This window comes from Tympanuchus pallidicinctus, unplaced genomic scaffold (assembly GCF_026119805.1).
Source record: "Tympanuchus pallidicinctus isolate F22 unplaced genomic scaffold, pur_lepc_1.0 scaffold22, whole genome shotgun sequence".
Classification (NCBI taxonomy): domain Eukaryota; kingdom Metazoa; phylum Chordata; class Aves; order Galliformes; family Phasianidae; genus Tympanuchus; species Tympanuchus pallidicinctus.
The window spans coordinates 4,202,259-4,221,793 of NW_026294739.1; the positions used below are offsets into that span (position 1 = coordinate 4,202,259).

Sequence of the window (19,535 nt, forward strand, 5' to 3'; positions counted from 1 at the left end):
GCTTTGGCTGCACCCATGGGTGCATGGCCATTGCCCCTGCCTGGGGCACCACGCTGGAGAGCAGCGAGTCACTCTCTCAGAGGTGTTGCCTATTAAAACCACGTGAGACAGAGTCAAAGCAAAGGATCACTTTTCAGACAAAGGGCTCTTGAGAAGAGAGAGCTCCCAAGGGAGGATATAAGAGAAGAGGAGAGTTAGGGAGAGGGGGAAGAAGAGCAAAAAGCGAAGGAACGAGGCAAAGGAGAAAGAGAGAGAAGCGGGAGGGACCATTCCGAGCATGTGCACGCAAAATACCTAGTGTCATTTCCGAATGAAATGCTATAAGTGGAAGGCAACCCAGGACAAACACACACACGTACACACACAGAAAAACGAAACGTCAGAAAGCATCGTCTGGACGGGGCCATCGCGTGCCTTGCGGCAACCACTGCCCAGGATGGAGCCAACCGGGGTGCCAGGAGGAGCAGGATGGCACAAGGGTCTGCCCTGGGGCTGCTCTGGGGGCCCAGTGGAGCCCAACAACTCTCAGAGCCCATCTCAGCACCCACACTGCGGATGGAGCTGTGCCCAGACGGAATTCCTCGCCAGGCACGGTGGCCGTTCCTCGCTCTGCAGTGGCTGCTTCTGTGCCACTAAGCTCTGCATCACTGCTCACATTCCCCTGGCCCCCAAATCAGGGGCGAAAGATTGCACAGGGAGAGCATCCCAAGGTTTATCGCTTTATGGATGTTGCAGCAAGCCCTCTGCAGCCCCACACCTTCCTCCCTTAACTCTACCCTCACTGCAGGACCCCTCCAACGATTTCAGAGCAGTTTCTGCACTCCTATGGCCTGAAAGTTGCCTGCATTAAGGCGATGAAGAGATCCCCAAGTGCCCCACTGGTGCGGGATGCTGCCAGACAGACAGACAGACAGATGTCCTCGGTTGTCCTGAGCAGGATCAGTCTCCAGCTGCTGCAGGGAATCCAGAGCCCCCACTGGGTCTTGGCAGACCCCATCCCTGCTGCATCCACCTTTGCCATGTATACATCACACCTACACCTGAAGGAGGGCTGCGCATGGCTGCAGGGTGTGCATACACCCAGCACACGTCCCCACACAGCCTGCCATGCCGTGCCTTCCCCACACAGGGCTGGGGCAGGGGCAGGGGGCCGGGACCGCATGTCCAGAGCTGGATGCCGGATAGCTGGGAGAGCAGCAGTGTGAAAAGTCAAAAAGCAAACAAAAACGGGGCGATGAGAGCGCAGGCCAGCAAGAGTGAGGAGGAGCGAGAGCACGATCCAAACAAACAGCAAAACCCGCAGGGAAGTGCGGCGTGAGAGAGAGGTGCCCAGGATGCGGGGAGGGGAGGGGGACGTGGAGAGGGGGCTGGAAACCCAAGTGCCGCCGGCAGCGGGACTGAGAGTGCTGAGATGCGGGGAGAGAGGGGAGAGAGTGGAGGGGGTGGAAAAAAAAAACAATGGAAACAAATAATACCTAGGCATATCCGAATCAAGAAACTGCCTGCGAAAACACAAAACAATCACATGGTTAGTGTGGGCTCAGATGGGCAGCGGCAGCAGCGGTTTGGGAGGGAAGCAAGGAAAGGCCTTGGGCACTGCACCCCAGGGCTGCCTGAGGGCAGCAGGGTCCCGGCGGCTGCCATGGAAGTTCCAAAAGGATACGGGAGGAGGGCAGAGCCAGGGCTGCTGTCGGCGATGGAGGCGGCGGGGCGGACGATAGCAAAGCAGGGAGCGGAAGCAGCCTGGGAGGAGGGCGAGGGCAGACACCGCTCTGCCTGCTGCCATCCTTGGCCTCCTGTCCCGGCAGGCGGCTGGGGTCGAAGCATGCGGGACATGGCAGGATGGAAGCGCGGGGTTGCTGCAGCGGCCCCTCGGTGTCCTGCTGGGAGCCAGCAATCTCTGTCCCCCCAGTGTGTCATCCAGCACCTGCTGCCCCTGCCATGGCATTCCAAGGGGTGGTTGGTACCCCATGGCCCCAATGCACGGGGAAGGTGGGAGCCGTGTTCCTCTCCATCAGGCTATGCTGGGGCTGCTGAGATCAGTTCTGGCCACAGCCTGGACCAGAGCAGCTGCTGATGCACATCAACACGGTCCCACAAGCCTGTGTGCCTGGGTATAACATCCACGTGGCTCCCATAAGCCTCAGCCACCCGGCACGAACCATCACAGCTCTGTAAGTCTGAACCCTCCTCACCACTGATTCCATCAGCCTCCTGCCTGGCCTCACTGCTGTCCCAGTGGGTGTGACAATGTCTGACACCTGCACGCACAGCCCATGTCCAGGCTCTCCCTGCCTGCTGGCAGTGGGATGCAGAGTGGCCGGGAGCTGCTCCAGCAGCACTGCAGGCTGGCACCTCACAGGCAGGGCTGTCACTGACACACCAGCCTGGGGACAAGCCACAGTGGGGAGGAGAAAAACAAAGAAAAGCAAAGGGAAAGATGGTCCCACTGCCATCCAGTGTGCTCCTATGCCACTCAAAGCTCAGCATCAGCCCCATCACTCCTTCCCTGTGCCACCAACAAACGGTCACACTCTTGTCCCCACTGTCACAGTGCCCCACACTCACACACTCCAACCACTCGGTGCGGCCACATCACAGCCGCAGTGCAGGAACAGCCCCAGGACAGGTTGAGGGACCTCGTGTCCCCCATGGCCCTGGACACACGGGGATCAGCCATGAGCATGAAGCGGCATTTCCAGCCAGTTAGCTACAACACGGGACTGAGCTGGTGACAGGTAGAGCACAATGTCCTGTCACTGCCACTGAACAGGACCAGCTCCCTGTCTCCCCCAGCACTGCAATGCAAGAGAAGCATTGGCACGCACCGGTCGTCCTGTGAGGGGTGGATGTAGCCCGAGGACAGGATGTTCAGGGACAAGATGTTGGGGTCAATAAGAGACTCATCAGCTTCTGGGGTGTTCCGGATCCGACCTGCAAACAAACACAGGAACCCTCTCAGGTCTCCTGCCAGGGTCCATGTGTACGGTGTGCACCCCCATGTCCTGCTGGCACAGTGGTGGCACCAACGGGGCAGTCATCTCCGTACTATTGCAGGCATGATAGTAAGCGAAAACTGAATGGGATGGGAAAAAAAAGCACAGAAGCCTCTAGAGATGTGGAGGAGATTTGGGGGAGCTCCTTGCAACCTTGTCTGGCTTTGCTTACCCACAACCAGCTCCCGCACTTCCTTCCAGCGGATCAGGCTGCCTGTTTCATGCACCAAGGTGACAGTGATTCTCCTTTGGATGCCCTGAAAACGCCAAGGGCAGAGAGGATAGGGTGGTGATTAACAGCTTCTGGGCAACAGGGCAGGAGCAGGGAGTTGGGTTCTGAGCAGGGAGTACCTGGTGGAGGAGGAAGGTCCCGTGGCACGGCATGCCTCCACGGTGATCCACCACAGCTGGGATGTAGCTGGAAGAGAAGACGGTGTTGGGACACAGCTCTGCTCATGTGCCCAAACCCACTGTGCTTCCCCAGAGGTGCAAATCACCACGCTGCCTCCCTCTCTCCTCCACCCAGGACTTACTCGCCATTGGCCTCCAGCTCGCAGATCTCGAAGAAGACCATCAGGTCGTACTTGCACTGGCAGGGCCCAGCACTGGGACGAGTCATGGTGCTTAGTTTGGTGGCGGGCACTATAGGGGGTGGGAAGCACAACTTAACTCGGAGGCAGAAAGGGGGAGTTTGCTGCTGAGGTTGGGGGCACACGGGAGCAAGCAGGGGGACAAAGAGCAGGCAGGGCTTGGGGACAAGCAGGGCCACTAGGCAGGTGGCGATATGGCAGGAGGCAGCACGCAGCACTACCAGAGGGATGCAGCCCCATCCTGAGCACCTCATGGGCACTTCCTCCCATTCCCAAAGCAGAGAAGTGAGGGTTCAAGATGGGGCTTTTCCTGGAACACCTGACCAACCCCAGAAGGGACAGGAACGGGTCCCAAACCACACAGCACAGCTCCAGCACCAGTGGAGCAGCTCAGGGACAGCCGGATTGCTGGCTGACATGGGACCCCTGGTGCTGGAGCAGGAGGTGGGCAGGCATCACGGCAAACCACCGCACTCAGCAAAAACCACAGCAACTCGGGTCTCAGCAGACGAAAGCAGCAGGGACTCATGTAGCCCCTGGGAGGTGACCTCGGGAGCACCATGCCATCCCCACTGCTATCTTTGGCCCCCCAAGGGACAGCTGCTGACCCTGCTGCAGGCTCATGCGGGCACCAACCCGGCTTCTGCGCCTTCCTGATGGCGCGGTCCGCAGCAGGCAGGGGCGGTGGGCAGACGGGCTCCTCCATGCCACGCCGCAGGAGGGAAGTGGCGGCGGTGGCGGCCGCCAGAGCGTGCCCAGAGAGCATGTCCAGGAGTGAGCCTGCCAGCACGGCCGGCACTGGGCAGTGGGTGAGCCGGTGGGGGCTGGAGTGCTCTTGTGAGGAGGGAGGGAAACAAACAGAAAGGGCAACACAAAGCAAAGCGGTTACGCACAGACACTTTGGCACAAGGGAGGGATGCTGCGGGGCTGCCATGAGAGCAGGGGGAAAAGATGCTTGCAAAGGGGTTTGCATCAGCCAAACACGGAGTGAGCAGGTGCCAAAGGGCCTCCGGGTGCTCTGGAGCACGACACATTTGGTGATGTCTCTGAGATTCTGCCATCCAGCCCTGCTCTTGCAGGCATGTGGCACAGGGCACTGGGAGCGGGTCATAGTGGGGAATGTGCTCTGCGACCTGGGGACCGTGGAAGAGGAGCAGGACATCATCCCCTACCTGGCTTGGAAAGTGGCATCACCCGTGGGAAGTGGCGCCGGGATGGCCTCAGCGGGCTGCAGAGAAAACAGGTGTAGATAAAAGCCACCGTGGCAGAAACTGGTCCCAACCTGGGGCCACCCACCTCCATGTACCCTCGGAGCCAGGAGTGCTGTTCCAGCCTGGCCTTGTGGCACCAGGGGAAGGCACAATAAGCCACACGTGATCCACACACACCTACCTAAGGACGTCCTTGCAGAGGGGTGGGAAGGGGTGTTGTTGGTAGTGCCCAAACACCTCAAATACAATCGGCTGGCTCTTGATGTATTCGATGAAGGACTTGGTCACCTCCACAGCAATCTGAGAAAGAGAAAGAGCACTTGAGCACACTGTCTTGTTTGGAAAGGGATGTGATGTGCTGAGAAAGCAGGCAGAAGGAAGGTGCTGCTCTAGGGATGGGCACTGGCAGCTGTGCGGGTGAGGGGGGTGCCAGAGAGGAAGGTGCTCACATTTTGGACATGGTAGAAACCCAGTGGTGGCCCTCGTCCTGTGTTCTTCAAGGGCTCCGTTGAAAAGGCCTCATCGTGGCGATGGATGAAGCTGCAAAGGGAAGGGAAGTCATGTGGGGACTGCAGGGCAGCACAGAGGAGCAGGAGTGGGAGAGAGGACAGGAACTTAGCCTGCGCTGCCACCTGGGCAGGGCTGGCATGGAAAGACACGCCACCCTGATCTGCAGCCCTCAGTGCCTGTGAAACACTCCCTTGCTTTTTCCAGTGACCAAATATGTGTCCAGGCAGAGACAGAGGCTCATCCCACGTCTTTTGGTTTTGCTTCCATGAAAGACTTGGATGGAATGGAAGCAGAGTGTGGGATGAAGCTTGCAACACTATCCCTGCTTTGGGGCAACCAAGGGAGGTGAAGACCAGAGCATGGAGGGACACGACAGCCTGGAGGGGTCACCATGATCTCACTTGAACTGGCAAAAGATATCCGCATATTCTGCTGAGATGCTGGAGGCTTGCAGGACGGTCACTCGAAACGTGAAGATGCTGCCCAGCTTCAGGTGGTCCAGAGCTGCCTCCAGAGGCCCATCCATTGTGGACTTCTCCGGGCTGTCCAGGAGAAGGTCCTCTGGGGTCACTGCGGGGAAAGGAGAGCCCTCAGCAGGAGGAATTGTGCTGATGCTGAGCTGCTGCTGGGGACGTGGGCCTTCTGTGCTCAGACGCCCCGCTGGGTGCTGCTCACCGGCACAGGTGTTGTTGTTGACTTCATCGGCGGAGGGCCCCAAGTCACTCATCTGCCCCTGGCCCTCAACGATGCGCAGCTCCTCCTGGGAGGTCCCCGAGCGAGACATGCCTACAGCAGGGCAGGACTCGGACTGGAACTGGAGGGCGATGGAGGAATGGGGCTGAGGGAGCTGCCACCACTGCAGCACCAAAAGGAGGGCAGCCCCAGCCCAGAGACACGGCTCCTCGAGGGGCTGTGCCCGGCCCAGGTGGAACCCAAGGCAGAGCAGCTGGGCACCACCCTACAGGGTGAGACGCCGTGGTCTCTGCAGCCAACCCCATCCCAGTCCCCGCTGAGGTCATACCTTCTCGAAGTGCTGATCGTCAAAGGAGATCTTCGCTGTCCCCGACTGCCGCACGCCAGAACCGTAGTCTGGGGCTTCCTCGTCGGCTGCAGGAGGAAAGCAGCGAGGTGTTGGTGGGATGCTAGGGGACACGCAGGCCGAAGCAGCACCAGGGCCAGTCCCTACCTGAGATGGCTTGGACGGCCACGCGCAGAAAGCCCTTCACCTCGCCCTTCTCGCTGACGATGGCCACGCGGTGCACCAGGGGCACGGGGTACAGCAGGTTGCTGAGGTAGACGAAGGCCCTGCCGGGGAGAGAAGCAACACGGGAGCGCCGTCACCGCCTCCGCCCGAGCATCCCAGAGCGCGGGTGGCGGCCGCCGGCGGCCAGGTCCCATGTCCCATGTCACCGCTGCAAAGCAAAGCCATGAGGGGCAGCCAGGGCCAGCGCGGGGCGGGGAGCGGGCGAGCCGGCGTCTCTCCGGCCGTCGCATCCTGGGGAGGGGGCAAGCTGGGCAGAGGACTGTCTTGGCGGTGACGAGCCGGAGGATGGGGGCAGGAGGTGCCGTGAGAGAGCTGGGGGTGCTGCGGAGGCAACGGGGGGCGGGCGAGGCGAGGACAGGATGGGAAGGGAGGGAGGGAAGGAGGGAGGAAGAGGCTGGCGGGAACAAAGGATGGGTTGAGGAGAAGGTCCTGGCCTGGGCATCAGAGCCTCTGCAGGTGAACCTGCTCTGGGCGGCGGTGGCTGGAGGTGGCTGGGGATGCTGTGAGGTGTGGCTGGTGGCATGCACGTGTCCCCACGCCGTGTCCCGCCTGGTGCCACCGCGGGGTTCCGGTGTGACTGCTGAGCTCCCCGGGACCTTCTCAGGTATCCGGGCTGGGCACAGGCACGTGGCATTCCTCAGTCATTTGGCTTCCGCTTGCTGCCTTCCTTGAGTTCACAGCTGGCCGGCTCAGCCTCTCTCTCCCTAGCTGGGAGCTGGTGACAAATGTTGGTCCTTTCTGACCAGCACACCATAGAGGTCCTTCCACCATTTAGAGGTCCTTCTAGCACTTATGTCCTCAGCAGGGATGGCTTGTTTCCACTTTCCCATGTGTCTCGAAATGTGATGTCCTTGTGTCCTGTGGGTAGGGATCCTGAAGGCGACAGTCAGGACTCATCAGCTTCAGGAGGCTCCCCGAGGCAAATGCAGATGTCTCCAGGTGGCTGGTTGCCTAAGCTCACAGGCATCCAAATGGCCTCTGAAAGGCTCTTGCAGAAAAGGCCACAGCCCTGTGTTCAAAGATTCAGCCTTGCAGAGGTGCAGAGGTTCTCCCTGCTGCTGCTGCAGCTTGGGCCAACCTCAAGCCAAGGCTTCTTCCACCCAAAAGTCCGAGGCTTTTTCCACCCAAAACAACTCCAAGAGGAGTTGAGTCACAGAGTGCAATCCCCCACCGAGCATCTCTCCCCAGCTCTTCTTGTTGGCCACCAGGGCTCAGGTAGGCATGGATTTGGACTGCCTGCCCATGAGCAATTCTCCTGCCCCAAAATCAGTGGGCAGCCCATCAGGATGAATCCGGGGGATGGAGGAGGGGGGGGAAGATGGGAAGGGAAGGACAAGAGGATGGGGAGGAGGGGGACAAGTGTGTCACTAGAGGAAGGAGGGCAGGGACACTAACCACAAGATTGGTGAGGTGCAAAGATGGCATGCTCAGACCAAAGAAAAGCCTTTCCAAAGGAAGACAAAAGTGAAATAACCCCAATTTTTGCTAAAGCTTTGGAGAGAGAGAGCCAGCAGCTAAAAAACAAAAACAAAAACCAAACCAAACCAAAACAACTTAAAAAAAAAAAAACAAAACAAAAAACTGAAAAGAAAGAAAGAAAGAAATCAAAGACAAGGATCCAATCATAAACCAATCAAAGCACACTTCACAAGAAATGTGGCCGGCACAGCTGCTGCGTGGGGAGCCAAACCTGGGGCAGACTCAAAAGAAGTCGGGAGAGCCCGAGGGAACGACCTGGGGGACTGCAGAGGTTTGCTTGGCAGGTCGGTGGGTTTGGTTTTGAGGTGCCCCCAAGAGTTTTGGTTTTGGTTTTTGGAAAAAAAAAAAGAAAAAAAAAAAAGGAAAAAAAAAGGAAAAAAGAAAAAAAAAAAAAAAGAAAAAAAAAAAGGGTGGAAGAACCCAGCTCTTTCGGTCTGAGGCTGCAGGGCTCTTACCCCACCTCCTCCCTCTCTGCCTGTGCCGCTCCATCTCCTGCTCGCACCCCAGACTTGGACTCGGTAAGGGAGAAGCAGCCCCAGCACGGTGGGGGGCTCTGCCTTGGGCGGACCCCCATGGTCCCAGGAATGGGGGCTCCGAGTCCTGCTCTGAGCACACATCCCTTGTCCCCTTGGGAAGCCTTCTGCAGTGAAGCCAGGGGGCCAGCATCATCCTGCCTGTGTCACGAGGGTGTTTTGGGGATGGGCAGATTGCAACAGTTTGAAGGCACAGTTGGAGCCCAGAAACCCAACCCGATTTCTCCAAGCCAGGAGTGACCAAGCCCAGGACTGTCCTGGCATACAGGGAGGAGAAATTAAGGTTCTTTTCCCTTCCTATTCCTGCAGCTTGGGTCTCTATGTGCCCTTCCTGAGCATGCCCTGCGCTTGTAGCTACCAGCCCGTGGAGATGGTCCCAAGCAATGCGTGGGGCACAGACAGAGAAAACTCCACTTCCCAAAGAGTTCTCCTCCCCCCGCTGATCCCAAGCTCATCTCACTCACATGGCTCCCCCTGGAGTCCCACCAGATGGTGCCAGGGTTCGCAGCGACCGGCACAGCCTCATTTTTCCCTGCTGCATTGGGACAGCTGCAAAAGTTGTGGCCGAAGCACCACCAGGACAAAAGCACAGAGCCTCACACTCGTGGTGTCACACCTGTGGTCCTCGCTATGACGGACAGCTGGGCCCCCTGGGAATGGAAACCCGAGTGCAGGTCCTGCGGCACTCCGGGAGATCGCATGTTTTTGGGGGCTGCCCAAAGCTGGGCTCTCGCGCTCGCCCTGTGCCCTTGCTGCTGTGTTTGTCACAGCCCTACCTCGGTGGCCCCGACCCGACGGCCACCCCTGCGCCCACGGGACGCCCTGGAGGTGGGGGTCGTGCCAGAAAGCAGTTCCCTCATGCGAAAGAGCTAGTTCCTTCCCAGCATGCTCTCCTAAAACCTCACCAACCTTCCTACTAAACTGAACAGGGGGGAGCGGTCGTAAAACGGATCCCGGCCATCACACAGCGGGCACTCCGGAAAGATGTCTTCCTCCAGGTCCTCCGCCTCCTCCTCCTCCTCCTCCTCCTGCCCCTCGTGCTGCTCGTCAGCAGGCTCGGTGATGTCGGAGTCGGGGTTCGAGAAGGTAGGGGAGGGGGTGAGATCAGCCATGCGCTCGCTCATGCATGTGTTGAAAAGAGGAGAGCTGTTGCAGCCAGAGATATCTGAACTAAGGTTAGTACAACAAGATAGAAGACAGGTTAACACCAGCTGTTCCAAACAGAGAGAGCAAGAATAGGGATTTTGCTTTTTTTTTTTTTTTTTTTTTTTTTTTTTTTGGCTTGGTTTGTTTTCTGCTCAAACCAAGGGATGTCAGGAAATAGAGACTTGCCCATCCGGTGCGTCTCTAAAGGGAGCCACCAATGGCTGTCGGCTAGAAAATGTGGGAAAAAAAGAGAGACCCAACAAACTGGTGCAAACATGAGAATTCCCGGCGCTGGCTTTGCAGGCAGCGCAGCACAGCGGGACGGAACACACAACACGAGGCTGGGGGACATCCCACCACCCCACCACGGGGAAATCCCACTGCCGGTGCTGCTGTGGCACGAGGTGAGGCCTCCAAGGCACACACATCCATGTGTCCTTGTTGGGCCACCCGTCCTCACTGCCGGCACCGTGCAGGAAGCACATGGAGACGCACGGCACGGGTGGCACAGACAGACGCTTGGACACGGACGCCTACAGATGTGCACACACACACATAGGCGGTGGGCACGGCGGCACCGGCGCTCCACTGGCAGCTGACAGCCCCTGCCTGGTGGCACTGCTCCACGGGAGGCCGGAGGGGACCGGCGGTGGTGTGGGCCACGGCGGTGATAGGCCGCTCTGCCTGGCAGCAGCTCTGCCCCGGGGGGACGCCGTGCCTCCAGGCTGCACATCGAAGGAGCCAAAGCGCTCACCTGCCAACCAGCCTGAACCACGGGAAGCGGTCATAGAAGGGATCTCCGCCGGTCACCACGTTGTCGCAGTCCTCAATGACGCTCGAAGGCACTTCTGCTGCACGGTCGTACATTTCGCGCATCAAGTCCAGGCGCTGCCTGCAGATGTGGGCACACGAGGGGCAGTGGTGAGAAACCAGGCTGGGGCTAGCAGAGCCCTCTTGCCGAGCCTGCCCAGTGCAGACGTCCCTTCCTACCTGAGCTTCTCCAGGGTCCAGTAATGCGTTGCCCCGTTCTTCTGGTCCTGCACCTCCACAGCCACGATGGTGCGGGGAAATGGCCGCTTCTCCCGGTCCTTGGCGGCGTCGGGAGGCAGCAGGTCAGGAGGGAGAGGTGAATACAGCGTATCTGTCAGGAGGACGAACTGAAACTGCACCTGGAAGGAGGCAGAGAAGAATGGTGATCCAGCCACGAAGACCACAATGCCATCAGCCTGGGCTCTCGCCATCACCACATCACTGTGTGGGTACATGCACAGATGCATGACAGGGATGTGCTGGAGCCGCTTGCTTAGGGCTCTTTTCCCATAGCTCCCTGCCAGCACACAGGTCTGTGCTCCCTTGCTGTGGCAGCAAGCAGCAACACCACATGTCCCCTAAAAACCCAAGCAATAAGCACCCAGCAACACCATGATGGTGAGACCCACCACTCGCAATCAGCACCCACCTTTTTCTTCAGCTCCACACTGATGGCGTTGGCTTCCTTGAGGAAGATGGCATTGCCCCAGAGCAGGTCACGGAGGGAGGTGAATTGGTACCACTTCCACTTCCTGAAGGCCCAGAGGGCGAGCTCGAACTCTCGCTCTGTCCACTGCACTGTGGGAAGGACACACAAGGATGCTCACCACACACACCCTGGTGCTGAGGCTGGGCGAAGGATGCAGCATGAGGTGTCTGGGTGCACTGCTTTTCTTCCCATGGAAGGCATCCAGCCCCCACTGCAACACCTTCTTTGCCATGAAGAAAAGGAGGAGTGGAAGGGCATGGAGCGCAGCAGTGGGCAAACTCATTGCAAAATTGCTCCCAGTGTCTTCATACTGGTTCCCCAAGGCTCTGCAGCCAGATGTCGCAATGGAGTATTTTGGTTTTCACTCTAAAATCCTTCCTCCTACCAGTTCTCTGGATGTTTTTTATTAATATCTCCTCTAATGGCTGAGAGGAGGGAGGTGAAGTTGAGGCTGCTCGGAGCACACCAGCTCCCCTCCCAGACCTATCTGCAGAAACATCAGCTCATCCTCTCCTTCCACCCAAACTTTTCCATCTCTCCTTTGTCACTCAGCACTCACCTTCATCTTCAGGTTCTTCTTCTTCCTCATTGGCTTCAGGGTAATATCTAGAGTCCATCTGCTTCTGCAGAGCCTCCAGTTTGCTCTCGTAGTCCTAAGGGAAGCAGGGAGAAGAACGATGCAATCCACAGGATACAATCTTCATCACCCTTCTCTCCCCACTCCACGTCCATATTGGTAAGCAGTCCCAGGAATAATGATGGGATGACGGATTTGTCACCGTTCCAAGATGCACAAAGCTGCCTCATGCAAACAGCTGCCATGCATGGTGGTGCTGGGACACCCTAGAAAGCCTGGCCACCTACCAGCCGCTGCTGCTCCAGAAGGTAATTTGCCTCCTCCCTCTCCCTCCGGTACTGGTCCTCCAGCTCCTGAAGCCTGGAAGGAGGAGGGAAGATGGAGATGACCAAGCTGGGCTCCTGCCCTCACCCTCCTCCCAGCCCCACGTGCCCACCTCTGCTCCATCTCCTGCTTCATGTCGATGCCCTGCTTCTCCAGCAGCTCTCTCTGGGCGAAGGCCCAGTCCACGGGCTCAGCAGGTGTCTCAGCACAGGGCGTCCGCTCCCGCTCTTGCCTGGCCTGCTCAGGGTGGTTGAAGCGAAACACGTGGCTCTTCCCCATGATGATCCGGTTTCCTGTGGCGGGGACAGAGAGCTTGAGTGAAGTGGCAGGGATGGCCGCAATGCATGGAACTGGGCAGAAGCGTCCCTTGGGGACCCACCTGAGCGCAGGACGCTGGGCTCTGTCACCTTTTTGCCATTCACGTAGGTGTCAGCGCCTTCACAAGGCTCCAGGGTCACAATCACTGCGTGACAAGCGGCAGGTGGAGGGGCAGCCTGGGCCTCCAGGCATATCCCCACCATGAGCAATGGCTTGGCCAACCTCACATCAAGCCCCAAGCCCAGGGCAGGACCCCAGAATGAACCCAGGCAGACGGAGGCACAGAACCCCTCAGGACATCAGTACCTTCACCACCGGTCCTCGTGTCACTGCGGAAAAGGCAGTGCTCTTCCTTGATGAAGTGCCCACTGAGAACAATGTCCTGCCTCTTCTCTGCATCTTCCCGGCCAACCCTGTTGGAGAAAAGGCAGCTCAATCCAGCTGCATCTGTCCTCAAATCAGCTCCAAAATATCCTACTTTGGGCTTCAAAAGTACTCTCTGGACTTGCACCATCTAGCAGGACTAACATCTCTCATGAGATTGCCACAGACATACATGTTACCCATTGCGGCTGTACTGCTCATATAAGCTCAGCAGACCCAGCCCTCACCTGGTTATCCCGTCCTTGATGTAGTAGAGAAGGCACTCAGACATGAGCGGGTCTTCATTTAGGTTGACCAAGTGGGGCGTCTGGGGGACACAAGAAGGAGTCACCAGGGTACAGTGAAACCCAAGCTCACCGCCCAGCTCCTCAACCTTCAGCCTCCATGACCATCCAGTCCTGTGGCCACCCTGACCCAACCTAGTACCAACAAAACCAGGGCTGGACTCCATTGTAAGCCTCCACCAAGCCTCCTCACTTTGCTCTCCCAAGGATTGAGTTCTTGGTGGCTTTTCCCTGGCTGCTGGGAATATTTGGAATGCAAAAAGGCCCAGCACAAGGAGTCCTCAAATGGAGGTGGCCACGTCTGCACTCTCTGTCCTTCCTCCTATCAGCTCCCTCCCATGATTTCCTTCCCACAAGCCATGACCACTGTGCACTTGATGAGAGGGAATTTCTGCTTGTCTCATCTCACTGCAGGCTACTGCAATTGCACCTTCAGTCAGCGGGACAAGCTCTGAGTTTCTCAGAAAGAGGAGGATAAATATCCTATCAGCCTGTGGGCACTCTGCATGCAGAGGTGTCCCCAGCTGGATAAACCAGGATGGGTGCAAGAGACTCACAGCAAACAGGGCAGGAGAGCTGGAGATGAAGGGAAACACAGGCTGTTCTCCATGGTGGCTGGCAGGAATAACATACCCTCCAGATCCTCTGGGTCTGAAACTCTGAGGCTCTTTTGGTTTGCAATTTTGCTCCAGATTTGCAAGATTTGGACAATTGTCCACAAATTGTGATGGTGTACAGCAGGGCAACAAGCTCCGGCTGTGCTTTGCTCACAATCAGAATGTTTTGCACGCTTTTGGAGCTAGCATTCCTCACCAGCAGCTGGAGAAATCAGAGAGCTGAAGAAAAGGTTGGCACCAAGAACACCACAGCAAGGCCACATGAGGACCAACCTGCTTTGGGGAATACACCCCCATGCTTCCCACACACACATCAGGGGGCCTAATGGGCAGCGGCTGAGGCAGGTGAAAAACAAAGACGGTGGTGTGAAAACTGTCACAAGAGCCACATCAGGGTCCCAAAGGGCTCATCACCACCTGTCCCAGCAGGGGCTGGGGGCAGAGCCTGCTCTCCTCACCCCGTGGGTCCCATGAGGTATTTGGGTGGCGGTGAGGAGCTGCAGCACTGCACTGGCAGGGCTTGCTGCCAGATGATCTGCTTGGTGCAGGGCCAGTGTTTTGCTCAGAAAATGCTTCCTGGGATGCTGTTTAATGCTATTTAATACTGCTGCGCCTCCGTTTCCAAGCGAGGAAGGCTGACAGCAATATCAAATGCCCCAGGTGTTAGCAGCCGACACCAAGAGCCTGACACCACAACTGTCACCGGGGCTCCACGGTGTCTCTTGAATGGGGACTGTTTCTTCCATGTGCTCTGTGGCAGGGAATGACTCTTCTATTTATCTATGCACTTCTATCGCAGCAACATGTGGCGTATAGACAGAGCAGGGCTGGCACCGAAATGTGCACTGCAGGTTCCACAGCTATCAGTTAATATCTCTGAGAGCCCCCTGGAAATATCTGGGGCTGGCTGGCACAGATAGGCTTGGAGGGAACTGCATAGGTACCACCTGCCCGCTTAGCAGGGAGAATTAGAGGATCCTACCTTTTTTGGAGAGAAAACACCCAGGGTACCTCCGTCCTCTCTCATGGCCACCCCCATCTCGGCCAGCAAGGCTTCCCTGCAGGAAGCAGAGCCTGTCAATACAGCCCTGGCAGCCACCCTGCACTGCTCCCTGCGTGCCCCCTGGGGATGCCTCGTGCTCACCAGGCAAGCTGAAGCCCATGGGAGTCACCAAACTGCCCCCATCCCAATCCACCCACCTCTCCATCCGGATCGCCTCTGTTCTGCGCAGCTTCTCCTCCCACGTTTCATTCAGCTCAGCAATGATCTTCTCTGTTTCCTGGTGGGGTGAAGGAGGCTCAGCGTTTTGGGCATTTGGTTGGGCTCAGCCATGGAGCTGCCCCACTTTCAGCCTGGTTTTGATGGGTTCTGCATTCGCTCACTGCATCTCACAGAGCAACAACAGTTCCAGCCCAGCCCCACCACAGCAATCCCACTCCTCACCCAGGGCACCTGGCAGCTCCGGGTCCACAGAATCACATTGAGACATTTCAATTGGAAAAGGCATTCATGGTCACCAAGTCCAACCACCAACCCAACCCACCATGTCTCATCACTAGACCACTGCACTTGGAGCTACCCCACATGGCTTCTCAACACCTCCAGGGGTGGGGACCCAGCCCAACACCTAACCACCCTTCTGTGAAGATATTCCTCCTGACACCCAGTCTGAACCTTCCTTGGCACAATCTGAGGCTGTTTCCTCATGGCCTGTCACTTGTCACCTGGGCAAAGAGACCGACACGTTCTCTTTTCAAGTGGCTGTAGAGCGACGAGGCTAGGATTCAGCGTCCTCCAGATTGCACAGCCCCACTTCCCTCAGCTGCTGCTCTTAACTCTCGTTCTCTACACCCAGCAAACAGTGGGTACAACAAGCCAGCCTCCTACCTTGAGCCTTTCAATAGCTTCTTCGCTGCCTGGAGCAAACATGATGCGTTCATGGAGGCTGGCAACAGAGGCTGCGCGGCTGGAGAGAGCCGACAGGGAGGAAGAGGGGCTGATGCCAGCAATTGCGTTGGTCACTGTGGAGAGATTGTCATGGCGTTGGCTCAGCTCTGTCCCAATAGTGCCATTATTGTTCTCAAAGTCGGACACATCTACGGGTGGGGAAGGAGAGGGATGGGCCAGGGGAAGACACATGGACAGGAAGAAGGAAGAGAGAGAGAAAGAAGACAGAGACGAGAAAAGCTGTTGGAAAAAAAAAAAAGAGTGGCAAGAAGAAAGGCAGAAATTGAAATAAAAAGGCAGAGCATTGGCAGAGCAGATCAGCAGCAGTGCCCTGGGGCCACTGTCAGAAGCAGCTCAGGACCAGTCTGGGAGCCCTTCCTGGGCTGCTGGGGATGCTTTTTGATGACATGGTGCCTAAACCACCTTGCCCAAGCACATGTAGAATCCTGCCCCATGGCCCCACATGAGCTGGGCTGGGAGCGAGGGGAATTTGGGGAAAGCAAGGAGAGCCAGGAGCCCCCACCCTACAAAGGGGACAAGGAGATAGGGACCTGTGTTCAGACTTCACTGCAGCCCAGCACCTCAAGCATCAGCAACCACCAGCTGCTGGTCTCATCTCCCAGCAGGATGCTTGCAGCTGCTGCTGCTGTGCAATCCATGTGGACATGAGTCAACATCCCCTCTCCGGGGATGCTGGCCACTCCAATCCTCCCTGCTCCTAGGAGCCAGCCAGCTTCTAGGGAGAGAACCGTTCCGTCCGCCCAGGCACTACCAGGAGAGATGGTGTCACCCTCTGGCTGCTTGGGGACAGAAGCCCCATTACTTGGTGAAGTCTCCACCTTGAATTCACCCTGTTCCTCCGCTGTCCCCAGGATGATCCTCAGCAGAACCAGTCTCCGAGGTGTCCCAAGGCCACCCACATCACACCATGCCTGCCTGGCACCTGTTTGCCCTGGGAGCAGAGCCCATGCCTTCAGAAGCAGTGCCAGAAGCAGCAATCAGCCCAGCAGCAGCAGCAGCAGCAAGGAGAAGCATAGTTACAGCATGGGGAAAAGAGTCCTTGTGATGACTGTAACACCAGGTCCCACCAGATGAATTTGCAGGACCTCACACTGCACTAAGTGTGCCCTGCACAAGGGAAGGGCACGATGGCAGTGCAGGGATACCCTTGTGCCAACCATTCCTGCGGGAGAGCAGTGGGCTCTGCCCAGTTTGCCCTTTGCCAGCGCCCTGGGAGCAGCTGTGGGAGCTCTTCCCCATGCTGCACAAATGCTCCTTGGCACAGCCTACCCAAAGCAGAGAAGCAACACAGAGTACCAGTGACAGGCAATACACACATTTGGATCCTCCCGCAGCAGGGTGGGCTAAGAGAGAGAGACAGCGGGGGGAAGAAGACAAAGAAAACAGAACAAGAGTGGGTTCATCTAGGTAGGATTGACAACAGCCTGAAAGCACGGGGAGGAGAGGCCTTGGGGCCCCCAGCATCATCCCAGGCAGTGGGACACAGACCGTGGGGTGAGGAGGGCTCTGGAATGGTATATGCGGGGCTGGTCACAGATGTCCCAGCAGGGTGGTGACAAGGAGGGGACGTGCCATTCCTCACAGTGAGGTGGGCAATGAGATGGTCTGAGTGTGGAGCAGGACACGGGGCAGCTCTGGGAGCATCCCCACAAGATCCCAGAGCCTGGCTGTGCGCGGCGCGGTACCTACTGTCAATGATGTCCCCGAGCCCCTGGGCATAGAGAAGGTCACGCAGGCGGGCCACCTCGTCCTTCAGCTCCCGGATCAGCTTGTTGTTGGGGTCCTCGTTGATGACAGCATTGCAGCGGATCTGCTTGGCGCGGTCGGCATATCTGGGGAGAGACAGGGCCCTGAGAAGGATGGCTTGGCCAGAGGACCCGTGGCAGGGCATTGTCCCTCTTGTAGGGGCCTGCAGGCAGCCCTCACCTCCTCCCTGCTGAAGGGAAGGGACGCAGAGCACGAGGGGAACCTGGTCTTTGGAGACCTACCCGACCCCAGACCTCCTGCCAAAGCCTACCTTAATGTGCTGAGCGTCTCATCGTAGTTGATGTCAGCAGGGCTGAGCGCAGCGACCATGGCCGTCCTGGAGTTGCCCCCTGTTCAGATAGACATAACATTTCAGTGAGCTGTGGTCCCCCCCAAGCCATACCCCCCAGACCCCTCACAGCCTTGTAGCCTCACCCAGGTTCTCCCTTAGCAGCCAGGTCAGCACTGAGTCCCGGTATGGGATGAAATCTGTTTTCTTTTTCTTCTTGTTCTGGGGAGAGGGAGCAGAAGGTCAGGCTGTCAGACTGCCTGCTCTCCTTTTTGCTGAAACGTTCAGATCCCGCCTTCAAAATGCACTGCAAGGACTAGGAGGTGTCTAACAAGAGTCATGCATTGGTCAAGATGCTGAGGGATCGGCCTAACCCACAAGAGAAGCGTGAGTTGGGTCCATAGTGTCTCACCCCTACAGGGCTCAACTCATACCACCGCACAACCCACTTCCACTCCTCAAGAGACAAACCCACCCAGCCCCATCAGAGCACGCACCTTATTTGGCCCCGAATCCTGCAAAGAAAGCAGAAAAATTGTTTAGCTCTGTTGCAAATAGAAAGGAGCAGGGGAGGGAGGTGACAGTAAGCTGCTCCCCATCTCTTCACTCAGCATGGGATCCCAAGAACATGCCAGTATTATCAGATGAGCTGGCTCCAGCCACGGGGGCTGTGCAGCGCAGGATAGGGTGGGACATAACTGCCCATCCCTGAGAGCTGGGAGTCTAGGTTCTGCATCCGCTTTGGAGATGGGAGCTTGGGTGCTTCATATCTGAGAGCTTGGGTGCCCAACCTCCCTTAGAGATGGGAATTTGGGTGCTCCATGGGGCTGTTTACCCACGCTCAGGCTACCTACCATTTCGGCCAGAGCAGAGATGACTTTTCCCAGTGTGGTCAAGGACTTGTTGATGTTTGCTCCTTCCTGATGGAGAGAAAAGCCCAAATCATTAGACCCTGTTTCAGAGCAGCGTTAAAGCCCAGCAGCCAAGGAGGATGGGGAAGCCCCGGTGCAGGGTGTGCAAACAGCAGCTGGTCTTACTGGGCAACCAGCAACTCTCAAGTGGAGCTTGTGGATCCTGCTTGACCTGGCACTGGGCAACTCAAAAAGTGTCAGTGTCCAGTGCAGTGTGTGGGAAAAGGACGAGGAACACCTGGGGATGAGGGGCCTGGCACCATCACCATTCCACACTCACCTTCAGCCTTGTGCCCTTCGCGCCGGTTGAGTCAGCTCGCTCACTGCCAGCCAGGTCCACCAGGCTGATTTTGCTGACCTGCAGGCAGAGACAGAGCTGACAGCTGTAGCAGGCTCGGCACATGTCCAACACACCGGTACCCAACACCCAGCACCTTCCCAGTTGCTCTCCGTGGCCAGCAGTGGCACAAAAAGCCCTCGCTGTGTCCTCTCGGGTTTCCCAGGGGCTCTGCTCTCACCTTCTCAGTGGTGATGTCCGTCTCGGCATCGTGCCGCTTCTGGGTGAAGATGATATTGAAGACAGCGTGCGAGCGACTGCTGGTCTCATTCATGTTGGTGGCAGCCACCGTGCTGTGGGGAGAGGACAGAAGACATGACACTCCGCAGGGGATGCCAGAGCGGTGATACTGGGGACAATTATGGGGCAGTGCAGTCAAGGCAGATCATATCTTGCCTCCTTTCTAGAGAAGCAGAGAGGAACCAACCTCTCACCCTGCCCCCAGCACCAGGAAAAGCTTTTCAGCCAACTTCAGCCCATGCACAAATATCTTGATGTCCCTAGAGGTGCCTGCAAGCTCTTCAAGTCCCA

The 19,535-nt window shown here is 57.5% G+C and overlaps 1 protein-coding gene across 27 annotated transcripts in view; it reads right to left on the reverse strand.

The window, feature by feature from the left end:
- Window positions 1-19,535, reverse strand: part of KIF1A (kinesin family member 1A) — a 32,603-nt gene that overhangs the window by 6,500 nt on the left and 6,568 nt on the right. For 3 of the 27 annotated variants that reach the window (XM_052685456.1, XM_052685452.1, XM_052685451.1), the window contains exons 7-39: window positions 19,186-19,297; window positions 18,948-19,025; window positions 18,611-18,676; window positions 18,254-18,271; window positions 17,903-17,978; window positions 17,739-17,817; window positions 17,411-17,553; window positions 17,038-17,064; window positions 15,641-15,849; window positions 14,953-15,032; window positions 14,735-14,810; window positions 13,079-13,158; window positions 12,774-12,880; window positions 12,529-12,612; window positions 12,262-12,442; window positions 12,113-12,185; window positions 11,808-11,901; window positions 11,189-11,337; window positions 10,720-10,898; window positions 10,484-10,621; window positions 9,493-9,753; window positions 6,494-6,612; window positions 6,329-6,414; window positions 5,983-6,121; window positions 5,709-5,877; window positions 5,247-5,337; window positions 4,979-5,097; window positions 4,759-4,814; window positions 3,530-3,638; window positions 3,348-3,414; window positions 3,169-3,253; window positions 2,829-2,934; window positions 1,476-1,502 (exon numbers count right to left, since the gene is read on the reverse strand). In XM_052685456.1, the coding sequence (XP_052541416.1) occupies window positions 1,476-1,502; window positions 2,829-2,934; window positions 3,169-3,253; window positions 3,348-3,414; window positions 3,530-3,638; window positions 4,759-4,814; window positions 4,979-5,097; window positions 5,247-5,337; window positions 5,709-5,877; window positions 5,983-6,121; window positions 6,329-6,414; window positions 6,494-6,612; window positions 9,493-9,753; window positions 10,484-10,621; window positions 10,720-10,898; window positions 11,189-11,337; window positions 11,808-11,901; window positions 12,113-12,185; window positions 12,262-12,442; window positions 12,529-12,612; window positions 12,774-12,880; window positions 13,079-13,158; window positions 14,735-14,810; window positions 14,953-15,032; window positions 15,641-15,849; window positions 17,038-17,064; window positions 17,411-17,553; window positions 17,739-17,817; window positions 17,903-17,978; window positions 18,254-18,271; window positions 18,611-18,676; window positions 18,948-19,025; window positions 19,186-19,297 (3,483 nt within the window). Of the gene's footprint in view, window positions 1-294; window positions 319-1,475; window positions 1,503-2,828; window positions 2,935-3,168; window positions 3,254-3,347; window positions 3,415-3,529; window positions 3,639-4,758; window positions 4,815-4,978; window positions 5,098-5,246; window positions 5,338-5,708; window positions 5,878-5,982; window positions 6,122-6,328; window positions 6,415-6,493; window positions 6,613-9,492; window positions 9,754-10,483; window positions 10,622-10,719; window positions 10,899-11,188; window positions 11,338-11,807; window positions 11,902-12,112; window positions 12,186-12,261; window positions 12,443-12,528; window positions 12,613-12,773; window positions 12,881-13,078; window positions 13,159-14,734; window positions 14,811-14,952; window positions 15,033-15,640; window positions 15,850-17,037; window positions 17,065-17,410; window positions 17,554-17,738; window positions 17,818-17,902; window positions 17,979-18,253; window positions 18,272-18,610; window positions 18,677-18,947; window positions 19,026-19,185; window positions 19,298-19,535 lie in introns of all 27 variants that reach the window. The other 24 variants (XM_052685459.1, XM_052685458.1, XM_052685455.1 and 21 more) reach the window with 18 other exon arrangements.